The following is a 19,183-nucleotide window of genomic DNA, read 5'->3' on the forward strand; positions in this document are numbered from 1 at the left end:
TTTATCTATCCTGTAAAATCTAAAGAAAGTCTGCAATGGTATAGTATCTCCTGCCAAATGCAGAGGGTTGGACTACCTGACCTCCAAAATCTCCATTCCAATCCTGTTATTCTATGTTCTTTACCAAACCTTCAAATAGTTAAATTTGAAAGAAGAAGTAAGTATACAATATTAATGAATGGGAATGAACAAAGCATCTAGGTTGATCTGTATATCATTATAGAATGATGACTAAAGGTGTGAAAATGGATGGAGAAGTTATCACAAATAGTACATTTGAGATCTTTAAAATGACAACCAGTTTTGTGTTGTGTGCTGAGAAGGAAAGTTAAAGGATGTTAATTGTGAAATAGAGAGAAGCAGATATCTCTGGAGACTCAGGGAGGCTAACAACAGCAATAAAACAGTATATAACAAAATCCAATACTAAAAACAGTTAAAAACCCATTATATAAAAACCAATCATACATACAGACATACCATGCATAAAATTGTAAAGGCCTAGGGGAAAGTGTATCTCAGTTCCCCCATGCCTGGTGGCAGAGGTGGGCTTTAAGCAGCTTTCGAAAGGCAAGGAGGGTGGGGGCAATTCTAATCTCTGGGGGGAGTTGGTTCCAGAGGGTCGGGGCCACCACAGACAAGGCTCTTCCTCTGGGTCCTGCCAAGCAACATTGTTTGGTTGACGGGACCCGGAGAAGACCCAATCTGTGGGACCTAACTGGTCGCTAGGATTCGTGCAGCAGAAGGCGGTCCCTGAGGTAATCTGGTCTGGTGCCATGAAGGGCTTTATAGGTAATAACCAACACTTTGAATTGTGACCGGAAACTGATCGGCAACCAATGCAGACTGCGGAGTGTTGGTGTAACATGGGCATATTTGGGAAAGCCCATGATTGCTCTCGCAGCTGCATTCTGTACGATCTGAATTTTCCGAACACTTTTCAAAGGTAGCCCCATGTAGAGAGCATTACAGTAATCGAGCCTTGAGGTGATGAGGGCATGAGTGACTGTGAGCAGTGACTCCCTGTCCAAATAGGGTTGCAACTGGTGCACCAGGCGAACCTGGGCGAATGCCCCCCTCGCCACAGCTGAAAGGTGTTTCTCTAATGTGAGCTGTGGATCGAGGAGGACGCCCAAGTTGCAGACCCTCTCTGAGGGGGTCAATGATTCTCCCCACAGGGTAATGGACGGACAGATGGAATTGTCCTTGGGAGGTAAGACCCAAGCCACTCCATCTATTACCATCATTCAAAAAACAAATTAGGGGATTGTTGGTAAACTGAGTGTTTTATAATTTCTCTTCTGGGAATGACTGCTAATGGCGATGGTGATGATGGGATTGCACTGTGTGCTCAGCTGTGAAATACTAAGAAAAATTAAATATAGACTGTGGAATTTCACAGGAAGGTTTCGCAAAATAAGGACAACATTTGTAAATGTCAGAAGGTATTGTACCATTTTCCACTATAATGCAGTTTCTCTCCGAGAGTTTCTTTATCTTGGTTCACAATACTACCACTTCTAATTCCATTACAAGGCCACAAAACACCTTCTGACACTATCATACTGATACAACAGCTCTGGTATTAAGAGCTTTCCGAAAGGACAATTTTGTTTATAAAGCACAAATATATATATATAAATATATAAAAATATATAGATATTACTTATACCTCTACATATTGGTGTTTGTGACCAACGACCATTTTGGCAAGTGACTCTTGAAGAACCTTCCATTATGGAGAAATTTTGGCACTGATAATTTACACTTTCAGATTGTAAATAGGTTTCCTTGAGTGTGTCTATGATGTTTCCATTGTCCACAGCAGGTGGGCGTCCACATCCTCCTTCACTATCTATATTAGACAAATAATCCATTGATCAACATTCCTGACAATTACAAACACATTTGTTCATGGTAATGATTTCAATGACACTTTAATACATGAATGATGCAAAAAGGAATAATATCATGCCAGACAGATCTTATTTCATGATTTGACAAAGTGACTAAATTAGTGGAATAACAAAATGCTGTGGACATAGTAAACATGGATTTCAGTAGGGCATTTGACAAAGTAAATGACAACCTACTTCTTTGTAAACTAGAAAAATGTTGGCTAGACAGCATCAACCCCATTTGTAATTAGCTGATAAACCACACTCAACATGTTAAACCACATTCAACATTAAGCAGTCCTTAATGGAACCATATCTACATGGAGGGAAGTGAGCAGTGGCATACCTCAAGGCTCTATCTCAGGCCCAGTACTCTTCAACATCTTCATAAATGATTTAGATGAGGACAAGGGAAATTCATCAAATTTGCAGATGACACCAAACTGGCAGGAGTAGCCAACAGCCCAAAAAATAGACTCAAGAACCAGAAGGATCTTGACAGACTTGAACATAGGATGCTATCTAATATAATTAAATTTAGTTGTGAGAAAAGTAAGTTTTACCCCTTCCTGGTAGATAAGAAAAACCAAATGCACAGGTATAGAATAGCAGTATAACTCAATAGCAGTAACTGTGAAAGGGATCTAGGAATCATTGTGGACAATCATTTAAATATGAGCCAGTAGTGTGCTGCATCTGCCCCAAAAGCCAATGCAATCATAAGGCTGCATTAATAGAGAGATAGAATCAAACCCATGGGAAGTGTTAGCACTACTTTATAATGCCTTGGTAAAACCACACTTGGAAGATTGCGTCCAGTTTTGGTCAGTAGAATATAAAAAAAAAGATAGAGAAATTCTAGAAATAGTGCAGAGAACAACAACACAGATGATTGAAGACAGAAACTAAAACATATGAAGAACAGTTGCAGTCTACTGTGATATGAAAGCAATTTTCTAATATTTGAAAAGCTGACATAAAGAAGACAAGATCAACCTATTCTTCAAAACACCTGAGGACAAAACAAAAAGCAATAGATGGAAACTAATTAAGGAGAGAAGCAACCTAGAAGTAAGAACTGACAATGAGAACATTTAACCAGAGAAATGGTTTGCCTACAAAAGTTGAGATGCTCCATCACTGGAGGTTTTAAAGGAGAGATTGACAACCATTTATGTGAAATGGTCTCCTGTTTGGGCAGGGGGATGAAATGGGTCCCTTTCAACTCTATTATTTTGTTTTGTTATTCTGTTATTCTTTCTATGATCAGGTTTATCTATCCTGTAAAATCTAAAGAAAGTCTGCAATGGTATAGTATCTCCTGCCAAATGCAGAGGGTTGGACTACCTGACCTCCAAAATCTCCATTCCAATCCTGTTATTCTATGTTCTTTACCAAACCTTCAAATAGTTAAATTTGAAAGAAGAAGGAAGTATACAATATTAATGAATGGGAATGAACAAAGCATCTAGGTTGATCTGTATATCATTATAGAATGATGACTAAAGGTGTGAAAATGGATGGAGAATTTATCACAAGTAGTACATTTGAGATCTTTAAAATGACAGCTAGTTTTGTGTTGTGTGCTGAGAAGGAAAGTTAAAGGATGTTAATTGTGAAATAGAGAGAAGCAGATATCTCTGGAGACTCGGGGCGGCTAACAGCGACAATAAAACAGTGTACAATAGTACAGCGGTACCTCGGTTCTCGACCACAATCCGTTCCAGAAGTGTGGTTGAGAACCGATTTGGTTGAGAACCGAATTAATTTATCCCATAGGAAATAATGGAAATGGATTTAATTGGTTCCCAGCCCATTGACTTGCTGGGAACCAATTAAATCTACAGTATTTCCTCTATTTCCTATGGGATAAGAATCTGAGGGGACGGGGTGAGAGGGAATGGGAGTCGGAATCAAGACACGCCCCTCCTGGCCACCCTCTTAACAGCCTCCCAGTCTCTACCTTGTAACTGCTCCAAGCTGCAGGAAGGGTAGGGCTGGCTGCAATACCGGCAGCTTCGGGGGGCTCCTTTCCTCAGCGGTTCAGTTCGGTACCTCCAGGCAGCTGCACCAACTTTTTCCTTCCCTGCAGCGACGGCTCCGGCGGCTTACCTTCATCACATGATGTTCCTGACGCTGCTCTTCCTCGTAGGGAAGCCGCCGGAGCCGCTGCCGCCGGGAAGGAAAAAGTTGGTGCAGCTGCCTGGAAGTACCAAACTGAACCGCTGAAGAAAGGAGCCCCCCAAAGCTGCCGGTATTGCAGCCAGCCCTACCCTTCCTGCAGCTTGGAGCAGTTCCAAGGTAGAAACTGGGAGGCTGTTAAGAGGGCGGCCAGGAGGAGCGTGTCGGGATTCCAACTCCCATTCCCTCTCACCTCGTCCCCTCAGATCTTACATTTCGGATAGTAAACAAAATTTTCTGTTCAGTACCCGAATTTTTGTTTGGATACCGAAGCAAATTTTTGCAGAAAATTTTGTTTGAAATCCGAAATGTATGAAAACCGAGGCGTTTGAGAACCGAGGTACCAATGTAATTTGGTATTAGAAATGATTAAAAATCCATTAATATAAAAACCAAACATACATACATGCCTACCATGCATAGAATTGTAAAGGCCTAGGGGGGAAGAAGATCTTAATTCCCCCATGTTTGGCGGCAGAGGTGGGTTTTAAGTTGTTTACGAAAGGCAAGGAGGGTGGGGGCAGTTCTAATCTCTTGGGGAAGTTGGTTCCAGAGAGCCGGGGCCACCACAGAGAAGGCTCTTCCCGTGGGTCCCGCCAGGCGACATTGCTTAGTTGACGGGACCCGGAGAAAATCCACTCTGTGGGATCTAACTGGTCACTGGGATTCATGCAGCAGAAGGCGGTCCCTGAGGTAATCTGGTCCGGTGCCATGAAGGGCTTTATATGTCATAACCAACACTTTGAATTGTTTAAGATTTTTTTGCCTCTTCTTAAGAACCACTTTCTATTTAACAACCCAAGCCTGGAAAATTTCCCAGGAAACTTGAGAGCGGCATGAAGGCTTGGCCAGTGTCCTGCCATTCCCCCTGGGTTTCTCTCTCTGGCACAGTGTATGGGAGACAGCCTCACGCCAGGTGTATGCAAGGCCCTGCTCTTCCTCACCGCCTCAGAGTCCCTCTTTTTTTTTTAAAGCCGTAAAGTTTTGATTTTTTTTAATTCCCCTTACCTCACCTTCTTCCTATAATAGTGACTGTCCTCTTCCTCTTGTTCCTCCTCCCACCCAAATTCTAAGTTTTTATTTCTTTCCTAATGGGCTTGCATGCATTATTTGCTTTTACATTGATTCCTATGGGAAAAATTGCTTCTACTTACAAACTTTTCTACTTAAGAACCTGGTCACAGGATGAATTAAGTTCTTAAGTACCACTATATATAGTAGGTATAGTATCATGATGACAAGCATGTGTGCCATCTGTGGCACACGGAGCCATATGTGATGGCATTCGAGGTGTTGCCCTATGTCAGCTCCAACTGGCCAACTGATTTTTGGCCTTTAGAAAAGCCACCAGAGTCTGTAAATGGCAAAAATCAGACCCAATGGGCCTACCGGAAGTTCCAATAGGCCAATTAGGCCATTTTTTTCACCATCCACAGGTTTCAGAAAAGCCATTTGAAACTGGGGAGATTGAAAAGGTTTTAGTGAGGCCTGTACGTAGGCATAGGGGTACAGCATGGGGCTGGTGGTTGTGTGCACATACATTGGGGGAGGGCATTACATTATGGATGTGGCCACAGGCAGGGACACTCCCTTTTGGCACCTGAGCAAAAATAGGTTAAGCATCACTTAAGGCAACCCAATGTCCTGCTTTTAGCGAGACAGTCCCGCTTTTTAGCAATTTGTCCTGTGTCCCACAGCGTTTTTTAAAAGTCCTGATTTTTTGAAAGAAGCTGTCAGCTGGAGATTGCTAAACCTTCGCATTGGTCGATTTTGGGCAGCATGGAAGCTGAGCTTCCTTCTTCGTGGCTTCCAAGTTTTTCCCCAGCAGATGCTACTTGCCAGTGCTGGGGGAAAACTGAGCAGGGGTAAACTGCGCTGGCTTTTTTCCTCCCCAATGGACCTTTGCCTCAGCACCATGAATGGAGAGACTGAGTGTACTATACCTCTGCCTCTGGATAAGTGTCATCTTGGAAGCAGGTGAGAGAGGCAGCACAGGTACGTACCATCGATGGAGAGAGAGAGAGAGAGAAGAAAGGAAGAGAGAGAAAGAAAGAAAGAAAGAAAGGGAGAGAGAGAGAGAGAGAAAGGGAGAGAAATAAAGAGAAAGGGAGGGAGGGATGAAGAGAGAGTGAGAAAAACAGAGAGAGAGGGAGGTAAGGAGGGAGAGAGAGAAAGGAAGAGAAAGAGACAGGGAGGAAGGAAGAGAGAAAGAGAGAGAGAAAAGAGAGGATGGAAGGAAGGAAGAGAAAGAAAGAGGGGGAGAGAGGGAAGGGGGGAGAGAGAAAAAGAAATAGGGAGGGAGAAAGAGAGAGAAAAGAGAGAAGGAGAGAAAGAAAGAAAGAAAGAAGGAAATAGGAGGGAGAAAAAGAGAGGGAAATAGAGAGAAAGTGAGGGCGGAAGAGAGAAACAGATAGAGAAAAAAGAGAAGAAGGTAGAGAGGGAGAAAGAGAAAGAAAGAGCGAGGGAGAGAGAAATATAAAGGGAGGGAGGGACAGAGAGAGAAAGGGAGTGAGAGGGAGGGAATGAGGGGGAGAGAAAGAAAGAGACAGGGAGGAAGAGAGAAAGGAAGAGGAATGGAGAGAAAGAAAAAAGAGATAAAGGAAGGGAGATAAAGAAAGAGGGAGGGAGAGAGGGAGAGAAAAAGAGAGAGAAATGGAGAGAAGATTTACCTCTTTACCAATGTTAAAATCTGGTCACTTTACCACCACTAGCGTAGTATATAAATATAGACAGGAGAAAGAAAAGTTAACTGGTGAATTAAAGCATTTTTCTGGAAAATGTACCTATAGGAATGCAGTCTGGAAAGTCTAATTTCCTATTCATACAAGTAACTCTGAATGATCTGGCATTTGGCTGTGGTTTATAGTCTCTTCTACATTCAAATTCCACTACATCTCTATCCTCGGAAGATATTTTATCCCAAGTTTTCCACCTCAGCTTTATATTGTGTTCTCTCATATCTTCTTCACTTGCTGTGCAAGGGCCTGCAAAAGAACACAGATCTGATGATGCAAACAAAGTTTGACAGTGAATAATTCCTTTGATAAAATGATTAAAATTTAGGTGGGAAATTCTATGTTGCAATGGAATAAAATGATTAGAGATTTATGTAAATGGATTTTTATCTGTTGTTGCCTCCTCTCTTTTTTTTTGTCTCTCAGCTGTTATCAGTCATAAACTAAACCACCTAACATACATAAACCTCTTTTAAGCAAGGCAATGTTTCATATGCAAAAGGCAGAAGGAAAATATTTTATCCTTCCTCCAGATTTCCTCATACTAAATGTCTGAATTATACAAAAAAACAAGTTCAGCCAACCTTTCCCAAAGGACAATTTTTGTTTATAAAGCACAAATGTTTATAAAAAAATATAGATATTACTTATACCTCTACATGATGGTGTTTGTGACCAACGACCATTTTGGCAAGTGACTCTTGAAGAACCTTCCATTATGTAGAAATTTTGGCACTGATAATTTACACTTTCAGATTGTAAATAGGTTTCCTTGAGTGTGTCTATGATGTTTCCATTGTCCACAGCAGGTGGGCGTCCACATCCTCCTTCACTATCTATATTAGACAAATAATCCATTGATCAACATTCCTGACAATTACAAACACATTTGTTCATGGTAAGTTTACAGAATCAGCATATTGCCCCCAACAATCTGGGGGCAAAAGGATGGAAAGCTGAGACAACCTTGAGCTGGTGTGAATTGCTGAACTACAGCTAGCTGAAGTAGCCTGCAGTGTTGCACTCTAACCACACCAGCTTATTCATTATATTATCTTAATTGTTTTAATTAGTTACGATCCTAGATAATTAAATCATTTTGATAGCATGCTTACCAGAGATACATAATGGGAAATCCATGTAACCATCAATACACTTTCTAACTGATGGAACTACAAGCACATATCCTTCATTACACTGAAACTGCAGACTCTGATTACTTTGAATAATTTATTTATTATTATTTATTTATTTATTACTTAGATTTGTATGCCGCCCCTCTCCGAAGACTCGGGGCGGCTCACAACACGTGGAACAAATCATAAATAATCTGACAAATTTAAAATATTTAAAGATTTACAAAAGACCCCATATACTAACAGACATACACACAAGCATACCATATATAAATTAAACATGCACAGGGGGAGATGTTTCAGTTCCCCCATGCCTGACGGCAAAGGTGGGTTTTAAGGAGTTTACGGAAGGCAGGAAGAGTAGGGGCAGTTCTAATCTCTGGGGAATGTGAAAAGCAAAAGAAAAGGCAGAAGTTATTCTGTTCACAATCCCAGCTGTTAATACACTATCTTAACAGCTGGCCAAACTCTAAAAGATAATTGGCAAGTTTTACTGTACTTGGCATAAGTCCCAAACTGGCAAATGCAAGAGACAAGTTCCTTGCTGAAATACAAATGCAGAAGTCAAGAGTTAGAAGCGACATCCAAACTAGCAAATGCAAGAAGCAAGTCTGAACTGGAATGCAAACTGGCAACACAGGAGTCAAGATTCAGAAATGACGTTGTTCCCTGCAACTATGCTCAGCGTGGTTAGGACTTAAATAATCTAAGGGCATGGCCAATTAGCCTGCAGCTCTCTCTCAAAGAGACCTCCTCCTGTGTAGCCAGTCTTGTCTGCTAGCAGCCCTGCATGCCCTAGCCTCGAGAATAAGAGACCCTCTCCTCTTCTTCTGTATCACTCATGTGTCCCTCCTCACTATCAGACTCGGGTGCCAGGATTGATGGTACTGCACCACAACCGCCTCTTGGTCCTCGGGATCCATGACCAGCTCTGCAGGATGCAGGCATGCACAACACTATCCCTCACCACAGGGCCCTTCCCCTGGATCTGTCAGCCTGGATGCAGTTGTGATGGGAATTGTTCATGGAATCCATGAACCAAGTCAGGAGCTTGAACAGAGATCACATCCTTCCACATGAAATCTTCTGGCCCATTCACCTTTCACTCGATGAGGTACTGGAACCAGCCCTTCAGCCACTGTGAATCATGAATGCTGGCGACCTCAAATTTGGGCAGTTCATCTCATATACTGGGCAATGGCTGTGGTTGATGAAGAAGATGGAGCAGACAGGCAGGATTGTCAGGAACAAGAAGAGAAGAGTGGAACACGGGATAGACAAGGAGAGGGGCAAGGTCAGGCAATAAGTCACAAGAACATGACTGCTTCCACTGGAAATGGCCTCAGATAGTGATGGCTGAGCTTGCAGACTGGTCAGTCAGTGGGGAGATGCTTGGTAGAGAGCCATACTCGATCCCCTATCACCAATGGTGGTGTGGCTCTTCAAGAGTGATCCATGACCTTTTTGTAATCCACCTTGGCCTTGTTCATGTACGGTTTCATGTACCAATTGGTTTCATATACTAATTGGTGAATGGCCTGCAGCTTGAACAAGAAGTCCTCTGCTGCAGGAAATGGGGAATCAAGGAGTGTGAGCTGGAAGAAGTGGGGGTGGTAGCCCAAATTGTCTAAGAAAGGAGTGGTTTGGATGGAAGTGTGTTGGGAGTTGACCACTGCGAGGTACTCTGCCCAATTATCCTGTTGTTGATTGACAAAACAATGCAGGTACTGCTCAAGGATGCCAATCACCTTCTCCATGCCTCCGTTAGTTTCAGTTTGATGTGCTGATGATAAACAGACTTGGATCTCTAGAGCTGACATCAGACTTTTCCAGAATTGGGTGGTGAATTGGGCCCCTCTGTCTGACATGACCCTATATGGCAGCCCATGTAACTAGAAGACATGCTGAATAAATATGTGGGCAATGGAGCGAGCTGATGGTAATCCTCGAAAGGGGATGAAATGCACCATCTTCATCAGCATGTTTACCACCATGAACACAGTCATGAAACTGGTGGACAGAGGCAAGTCCATTAGAAAGTCCATGGAGATGGACTCCCAGGGTCTCTCTGGCCTCACCAAAGGCTGCACCAGACCAGGAGGTGCTCCCATGACTGAATTGGCCTGACGACACCAGATACAGGAGGTCATATAGGATTGGATGTCATGACGGAGTCAGGGTCACCAAAAAGTCCGGAAAACCAAGTGAAGTATCTTAAACAGACTGAAATGTCCTGACACAGAGTTAATATGGCATTGGGTAAAAGTCAGACCTCAGAGCAGTCCTGCTGGGACATACAATTTGTCTCAAAAGTGGAGAAGGTCTTCTGAGAAGGTCCAAGGAGACTCAGGCCCTATGTTCCACTTCCGTTGCTCTACAAAATCATCCTCTGCTTCTCCTCCCGAATATGTCTTCATAGATCAACAGGGTTGTGGACAGCCATAAACAACTTGATGGGCAGGATAATCTGAGACAGCAGTGGGTCCTCGACATGGATGTATTCAGGTTTGCGGGATAGGGCATTTGCCAGGTGGTTACACCCACTCAGGATGTAGGTGACTTTAAAGTTGAATTGGGCAAAGAAGAAGGACCACCAGATCTGGTGCTGGTTAAGTTTCCTTGGACTTTATAGGAATTCCAGGTTCTTGCGGTCTGTCCAAACTTCTACTTGATGTCAATACTCCTCAAGGGGATGCCTCCAGGTCTTGAACGTGGTCTTAATGGCAAATAACTCTTTCTCCCAAATTGTGTAGTTGCATTCGGATGGATTTAACTTGCTGGAATAATAAGTGCATGGGAAAAGAGGACTGCCATCCTCATGAGCCTGGAGAACATGGCTCTGACGGCAATGTCTGACACATCCACATCTACTACAAATGAATGATGGGGTTCTGGGTCTTTGTGGATTGGCTCCTTCATGAAGGCCTCCTTTAAAAGGCCAGGAATGCCTCCTGCTTGAGATGGGACTCAAATGGGACTTTCAGAGTTCTTGGAAGAAGCCAATTATCTAGGCCCTCAACAGTCAGGATTCAGGCCTGGCTACAGCACGGAAACTGCTTTGGTCGCGCTGATGGATGATCTCTGGTGGGCCTGGTACAGGGGCTTGTCCTCTGTCCTGGTGCTTCTTGACCTCTCAGCAGCTTCGATACCATCGATACCATTGACCGTGGTATCCTTCTGTGCCGGCGAAGGGGTTGGGAGTGGGAGGCACTGTTCTTCAGAGGTTCTCATCCTGCCTTTGTGGTCAGTTGCAGTCGGTGTTAGTGGGGGGTCAGAGGTTGACCTCTAGGTCTCTCTCTTGTGGGGTGCCTCAGGGATCGGTCCCCACCCACTATTTAATAACTACATGAAACCGCTGGGTGAGATCATCCAACGGCATGGGGTGAGGTATCATCAGTATACTGATGATACCCAGTTGTACATCTCCACCCTATGTCCAGTCAGCGAAGCAGTGGAAGTGGTGTCCCGGTGCCTGGAGGCTGTTGGGGTCTGGATGAGTGTAAACAAGCTCAAACTCAACCCTGAGAAGACGGAGTGGCTGTGGGTTTTGCCTCCCAAGGACAATTCCATCTGTCTGTCCATTACCCTGGGGGGGGGGAGATTATTGTCCCCCTCGGAGAGGGTCCGCAACTTGTGCTTCCTCCTCAATCCACAGCTAAAATTGGAACATCATCTTTCGGCTGTGGTGAGGAGGGCGTTTGCACAGGTTCACATGGTGCACCAGTTGCGGCACTATTTGGACAGGGAGTCATTGCTCACAGTCGCTCATGCCCTCGTCATCTCGAGGTTCGACTACTGCAATGCTCTCTACATTTGAAAAGTGTTTGTAAATCCCAGCGGCCGATAAAGTCCCACAGAGTTGACCTTCTCTGGGTCCTGTCGACTAAACAATGTCGTCTGGCAGGCCCCAGGGGAAGAGATAGAATTCTATTGGCAAGTATGATTGGACACACAGTATATTTCCGGTTCCGGTTTGAGCAGTGAGGAGATGGTGGGTCCACCGCTCCTCTGAAACGATGGTGAAAATCATCAGAAAAATGTATTAATCCAGGGTGAGAAATGCCCTGAAGTCTGCCTGCTGCTGCTGCATCTTGAGGGCTTGAGGGCTGGAGATGAGATATTCCCACCCGCTGTAGAAGTGCTGAGAAAAATTGCGGCATGGAGAGGCAATCAGCTGGGACGCGGAAGATGGCGTCCATGCCTGGCGCGAAATTTGAATATCGGAGGGAGGAAAGGAGCCGAGAGAGTGTGGAGGTACTAACGAACTGAGCCTCTCGCCCCGGCCCCAGTGAGTGAGAGTGACCGGTGCTGAGGCGGAGGTGACAGAGAGGGCATCCACCCTGTTGTAGAGGCACCAAGAAAGACCACGGCATCGAGAGGTGACCAGCTGAGACGGGGAGGATGGCGGCAGTGCCTGGCGCGAAATACAAACATTGGAGGGAGAAAAGGAGGAAAGAAGTTGAGACAGCGTGGAGTGTGGAGCGTGGAGGTTATTGCTGAACTGAGCCTCCCGCCTGGCCCTTGGTGAGTGAGAGTGACCAGCGCCGGGATGGTGGAAGCCAGGGGGTAACGGAGGCGACGAAGAGAAGTGGAGACCAACACCAACACCGAGATGGGAGTGACCTGTTGCCAGTGGCGGAGGACAACTGCAAGCGGGGGACATCCAGAGACAACCCCCCCGCCCCCGCCCCCCCCACATGGCACCAGTGGGTGAGAGTTGCTGGTGCCGAGGGGAGGTTAGAAGAGGATTGAAAGATCGAAGAGACAGATGGAGTTGGTGGATATTGGAACAACAATGACTAAAATGATTAGAGGGGGTGAGGATTGTAATTGGTTGCTCGGGAACACTGTGGCCAACCGGACTGGTGATATTGCTAATGCTATCTTTGCAAATTTTTATCACCATTTGTCGTCTCCCCCCCATCCCCCCTCCTCCTGATTGCTATGCACTATTATTGAAGACCTGCGCCCCTAGTGGATTGATTGTAGAAGACAGCAGCTTTTTTAAGACCTTTTAAGACTTTAAGACCTCATAGAAGACCTACAGAGGACATCATACCTGGATTGATCGATTGACTGATGATTAATTAATAACTAAGATCTAATTTTATATTATCAATTATTAATTTATGAACTTTTTCTACTCTCTATTTTATACTTATTTATTGTGATATATTTTATTAGTGTTTTAACTATTATTAATTTAATTCATTTTTAATATTATTGGGGGGGTTCTTAATTAATGGATGATTGGCGTAGATATAACACTGTGCATGGAGTGAATGATTGGTATGAGTGTGATGGTTGGGGTGGGTGGGAGTATGGTATGAATGAGATAATTGGAAACAGTATGAATGACGGATTTCGCCCACCTGACACCGGAGAGGCAGGAGGAGGGGGGGGCGCTGATCTCTGGGGTGACAGAGGGTCAGAATATCCAGGTGTTGCTGGGGAGAGGCAGATATGGCGGGGGCCACAGAGTTAGCCGTTCCAGGGGAACGAGGGATCGTTGCTTAATAATGATCCCTTGTTCTGGCTCTGTGAGCTCAACCTTGGGTACTGGTGATGAGTGTAATTCTGGCCCTGGGCTCAGGTTGCTGCTGCTTAATGCCAGGTCGGTGGTAAATAAAGCTCTCCTCATCCGGGATTTAATCCTGGATGAGGAGGCCGACCTGGCATGTATTACTGAAACCTGGCTGGGCCCAGACGGGGGAGTTCCTCTCTCTGAAATTTGCCCAGTTGGGTTTCAGATATGGCATCAACCTCGACCCCAGGGAAGGGGGGGAGGAGTGGCTATTATAGCCAGGGAGAGCCTTTGCCTACGTGGACTCATTGCTCCAGAGATTGCGGGTTGCGAGTCTCTCTTGATGAAGTTGGACTTAGGGGTTCAGGTGGGCTTGTTTCTCATGTACCTGCCTCCCAGCTGCGTGTCAAAAGCCCTGCCTGTGCTGCTCGAGGAGGTAGCCGGGTTGGCGGTGGAGTTCCCCGGACTTATTGTCTTGGGGGACTTCAACCTGCCGTCACTCGGCGAAGACTCTGGACTGGCACAGGAGTTCATGGCCACCATGACAGCCATGGACCTGACTCAAGTAATGCAGGGTCCGACTCATGAGGGAGGACATGCACCCGACATGGTATTCCTCTCTGAGCAATTGAGCAATGGTCTGAGACTAAGGGGCTTAGAAGTATTGCCTTTGTCATGGTCAGACCATTTTCTACTACAGCTTGACTTCCTGGCTCCAATCCTTCCCCGCAGGGAGGCAGAACCAATTATGATGTTCCGCCCCAGACACCTGATGGACCCAGAGGGCTTTCAGACGGCGCTTGGGTTTATTCCAGATACACTCATCCACAGTTCGGCAGAGTCTCTTGCGGAAGCCTGGAACAAGGCTGCAGCAGAGGGTCTTGATCGGATTGCGCCTTTGCGACCTCTCCATGGCGCTAGACCCCATAGAGCTCCATGGTTCAACGAGGAGCTCCGGGAGTTGAAACACCAGAAGGGACGTCTAGAGAAGCGATGGAGGAAGAGTAAGTCTGAATCTGATCGAACACTTGTAAGAGCTTTTATTAAGACTTACAAAGTGGCGCTCAAGGTGGCAAGATCCGCGTATCATGCCGCCTTGATTGCATCAGCAGAATCCCGCCCGGCTGCTCTGTTTAGGGTGACCCGCTCCCTTCTTAACAAGGGGGGAGTTGGGGAGCCCTTACAGAGTAGTGCCGAGGATTTTAACACGTTTTTCGCTGATAAAATCGCTCAGATCCAGGCGGACCTCGACTCCAATTGGAAAACAGAGTCGACTGACAACGAGTCAGTCGAGGTGACTGGGGCCCGTACTTGTCCACCTGTCTGGGAAGAGTTTGATCCAGTGACACCTGATGAAGTGGACAAGGCCATTGGAGCTGTGATTTCCGCCACCTGTTTAATGGATCCGTGGCCCTCCTGGCTGGTTTCGGCCAGCAGGGAGGTGACACGGAGCTGGGTCCAGGAGATTGTCAACACTTCCTTGGGGAGGGGATCCTTTCCATCATCCTATAAAGAGGCGCTCGTGCTCCCCCTCCTCAAGAAGCCTTCCCTGGACCCAGCCGTACTCAATAACTACCGTCCAGTCTCCAACCTTCCCTTTATGGGGAAGGTTGTTGAGAAGGTGGTGGCATTCCAGCTCCAACGGTCCTTGGAAGAAGCTGATTATCTAGGTCCCCAGCAGTCGGGTTTCAGGCCCGGTTACAGCACGGAAACTGCTTTGGTCACGTTGATGGATGATCTCTGGCGGGCCCAGGACAGGGGTTTATCCTCTGTCCTGGTGCTTCTTGACCTCTCAGCGGCTTTCGATACCATTGGCCATGGTATCCTTCTGCACTGGCTGGAGTGGTTGGGGGTGGGAGGCACTGTTCTCCAGTGGTTCTCCTCCTACCACTCCCGGTCAGTCACAGTCGGTGTTAGTAGGGGGCCAGAGGTCGACCCCAAGGTCTCTCCCTTGTAGGGTGCCTCAGGGGTCGGTCCTCTCCCCCCTGCTATTTAATATCTACATGAAACCGCTGGGTGAGATCATTCAAGGGCATGGAGTGAGGTATCATCAGTACGCTGATGATACCCAGCTTTACATCTCCACCCCATATCCAGTCAACGAAGCAGTGGAAGTGATGTGCCGGTGCCTGGAGGCTGTTGGGGCCTGGATGGGTGTCAACAGACTCAACCCAGATAAGACGGAGTGGCTGTGGGTTTTGCCTCCCAAGGACAATTCCTCTGTCCTTCCATTACCCTTGGGGGGTGGAAATTATTGACCCCCTCGGAGAGGGTCCGCAACTTGGGAGTCCTCCTCGATCCACAGCTCACATTAGAGAACCATCTTTCAGCTGTGGCAAGGGGGGCGTTTGCCCAGGTTCGCCTGGTGCACCAGTTGCGGCCCTATTTGGACCGGGACTCACTGCTCACAGTCACTCATGCCCTCATCACCTTGAGGTTCGACTACTGTAACGCTCTCTACATGGGGCTACCTTTGAAAAGTGTTCGGAAACTTCAGATCGTGCAGAATGCAGCTGCGAGAGCAGTCATGGGCTTACCTAGGTATGCCCATGTTTCACCAACACTCCGCAGTCTGCATTGGTTGCCGATCAATTTCCGGTCACAATTCAAAGTGTTGGTTATGACCTTTAAAGCCCTTCATGGCACTGGACCAGAATATCTCCGAGACCACCTGCTGCCACATGAATCCCAGTGACCGATTAGGTCCCACAGAGTGGGCCTTCTCCGGGTCCCATCAACTAAACAATGTCGGTTGGCGGGCCCCAGGGGAAGAGCCTTCTCTGTGGCGGCCCCGACCCTCTGGAACCAACTCCCCCCGGAGATTAGAACTGCCCCTACTCTCCTTGCCTTTCGTAAACTCCTTAAGACCCACCTTTGTCATCAGGCATGGGGGAACTGAGACATCTCCCCCGGGCATATACAATTTATGAATGGTATGTCTGTATGTATGTTTGTTTAGAAAATGGGGTTTTTAAAATATTTTTAAACTGTAATTTAGATTTATTGTAAATTGTTTCACTTTTTTGTGAGCCGCCCTGAGTCTGCGGAGAGGGGCGGCATACAAATCTAAATAATAAATAAATAAATAAATAAATAAATAAATAAATAAATAAATAATAAATTGTTCTGCTGTGAATTGCTCTATAGTGCTGTTTTGAGGGTAGGAATTGAAGCAGTTTGTGTCCAGGATGTGAGAGGTCAGTAAATATTTTCACAACCCACTTTTTGACTTGTGCAGTATACAGGACCTCAATAGAAGAAAGGATGGTAGTAATTGTTTTTTCTGCAGTTCTAATTATCCTCTGAAGTCTGTGTCTGTCTTGTTGGATTGCAGAACCAAACCAGACAGTTATAGAGGGGTAGATAACAGACTCAATAATTCCTCTGTAGAACTGTATCAGTAGCTTCCTGGGCAGTTTGAGCTTTCTGAATTGGTGCAGAAAGAACATTCTTTGTTGTGCTTTTTTGATTATGTTAAGTGTCCATTTTAGATCTTACGATATAGTTGACCATAGGAATTTGAAGGTCTCTACTCTTGATACTGTATTGTCTAGTATTGTAAGAGGTGAAAGTACAGATGGGTTTCTCCTAAAGTCTACCATTTTTTTTTACAGTTTTGAATATATTCAGTTCCAGATTGTTCCGGTCAGAATCAGGAAGAAAATAATTATAGAATAATTGCCTCTAACCCGTCAGCTAGTGAATTTAGCTATTTAATTTGAAAAAGTCTGAAATTGGATAGCATTCACAACTTCTCATGGCATTGAGTTACCAATTAATTTTACAATTATTGGGGAAAGAATACCATCTATACTAGTGATGATGAAGCTGTGGCACAGGTTGCATGCGTAGCCATATCTGCTGGCACACGAGCCATTGCCCTAGCTCAGCTCCAACGTGCATGTGTGTGCTGGCCAGCTGATTTTTTGTTTGCACAAAGGCCCTGGGAGGGTGTTTTTGGCTTACAGAGAGACTTTGGAGGGATGGGGGAGGGCGTTTTTACCCTCTCTCAGCTCCAGGGAAGCCTTGGGAGCCTGGAGAGGGGGAAACATGAGCCTACTGGGTCCACCAGAAGTTGGGAAACAGGCCATTTCCAGCCTCTAGGGGGCAGGGAAAACTGTTTTCGCCCTCCCCAGGCATTGAATTATGGGTGTGAACACTCGCACATGGGCGATAGCATGCGCCCATGCTCTTTCTGAGGAAAAGAAGGTTCTCCATCACTGATTGTTGATTAAGATCAGTTTTATTTCTTCCTTTTCCTTCATGAATGACTTTTGCAATCATCCAAAACAGTGATAAATATATGATTGGCTCAAAGTAAGAATATAGTCTTAGAAAATATAGTCTGAACTTTAAAATATTGTGAAGTCAATATTACCTTCATTGTCTTCTTGTAAAGGATACAACCATTTTCAATTTAGACATCCGCTAATTTCTTTGTATTTATCCTGATATATACGATACCCAACTAAAATACATCTCTACAACTTCAATCACTCTGACTTATGAAACCTCATCTTAGTCATGGTAATTACTTGGTTATTATCATATCAATTTCTTTATTAACTGAAACAAAGATCCTCAGAATTGTTGTGAATTTATAATACTGATGTGAAGTATTTTGTTATTTACAAATCAACTGCTGAAAAGTCTTGTATTTGAAAACAGGATTGGAATTATAAATCCATGATATTTTTAAAGAATCTGGTATTACAAATGTCTAGAAAGCCTCAAGAGAAAAATGAAACTGTTTGTCTTTTCTAAAAGAACTAGTTCCTTTAATGAATGCAATCAGGCACTAGTTCCCCCTTGATTTCTCTTTGTTTTAACTTACCTTTAACTTACCTTTTTGAGAAGAGAAGTCTGGCCAGAGAAGAAAAACAGCAGTCGGGAGCAGCCAGGCCTTCATAGCTCTGCAGGTAATCTCCCAGCCACTAAAATTCAGTTCAGTAGTTTAGCTATTTCAGCTGATTTCTCTGAGCTACTATCATCCCCGCCTCCTTTTTGCTTTGCTTTTTGTTACGGAACATGAAAAAGAAGTATTACTGGAATAAAAATATGACCTTGCTAGCTAAATGAGGACTAAATGAGAACTTTGTGAACTTTGTATTGCAATGAATAACAAACAAATCAAGCATGAACTTTCAACTTTTCATGCTGTGTTTCTATCTCTTCAGAAGAGGGAAAAAACCCACTTATGCCGCTGGCGACTTACCCGCCGGCGCGGGTTGTGGCGTGGCCGGGGAAGGAGGCCGCCATGTTGTGGGCAGAGCCTGTGGCCCCCACATCATCCCCGGGGGCTGCAGTGACGAGTTTGGGGTGCGTGGGGCACCTATTGGCCGGGCAAGAGGGAGGCAGCCCTATAAAAGGGGCTGCCTTGTGGCACAGTTTCTCTTTGCCCGGCAGCACCCGGAGACATCGCACGGCAGGGGACAAGGCCCGGAGGCCGAAGAAGTTCGCGGACAGCGCAGCCGGCGATCGGATCCTGATCAGGCCGGCGGAGGGCGGTGGACAGCGGATTGGAGGCTATTGGGGCTAGATTGTCTCTCGGGGGTGGTTTTTTCGGCGATGGCGCGAGGCAGCAGGGCAAAGGCGGGAAACCGGCAGCGGGGAGCGGGGGAGCAGGCCAGCGAGCAGGGCACCCCCCCATCGAGCCCCGGCGTACGGGACGGAAGAGGGCCCCAAAGAGGGCATGGATAGAGGCTTCTG

At 45.6% G+C, this 19,183-nt stretch overlaps 1 protein-coding gene across 3 annotated transcripts in view; it reads right to left on the minus strand.

The window, feature by feature from the left end:
- LOC139164350 (complement factor H-related protein 1-like) overlaps window positions 1–18,487 on the minus strand; it is a 28,647-nt gene extending 10,160 nt beyond the window's left edge. Inside the window, exons 1-4 of one of the 3 annotated variants that reach the window (XM_070746354.1) lie at window positions 18,320–18,487; window positions 7,468–7,650; window positions 6,863–7,063; window positions 1,673–1,855 (exon numbers count right to left, since the gene is read on the minus strand). In XM_070746354.1, coding sequence (XP_070602455.1) covers window positions 1,673–1,855; window positions 6,863–7,063; window positions 7,468–7,650; window positions 18,320–18,383 — 631 coding nt within the window. In that variant the 5' untranslated portion in view covers window positions 18,384–18,487. Of the gene's footprint in view, window positions 1–1,672; window positions 1,856–6,862; window positions 7,064–7,467; window positions 7,651–7,929; window positions 8,037–18,319 lie in introns of those variants that run through there. The other 2 variants (XM_070746355.1, XM_070746356.1) reach the window with 2 other exon arrangements.
- Window positions 18,488–19,183: the final 696 nt, after the last annotated feature.

This window comes from Erythrolamprus reginae, chromosome 3 (genome assembly GCF_031021105.1).
Source record: "Erythrolamprus reginae isolate rEryReg1 chromosome 3, rEryReg1.hap1, whole genome shotgun sequence".
Taxonomy (NCBI): Eukaryota; Metazoa; Chordata; class Lepidosauria; order Squamata; family Dipsadidae; genus Erythrolamprus; species Erythrolamprus reginae.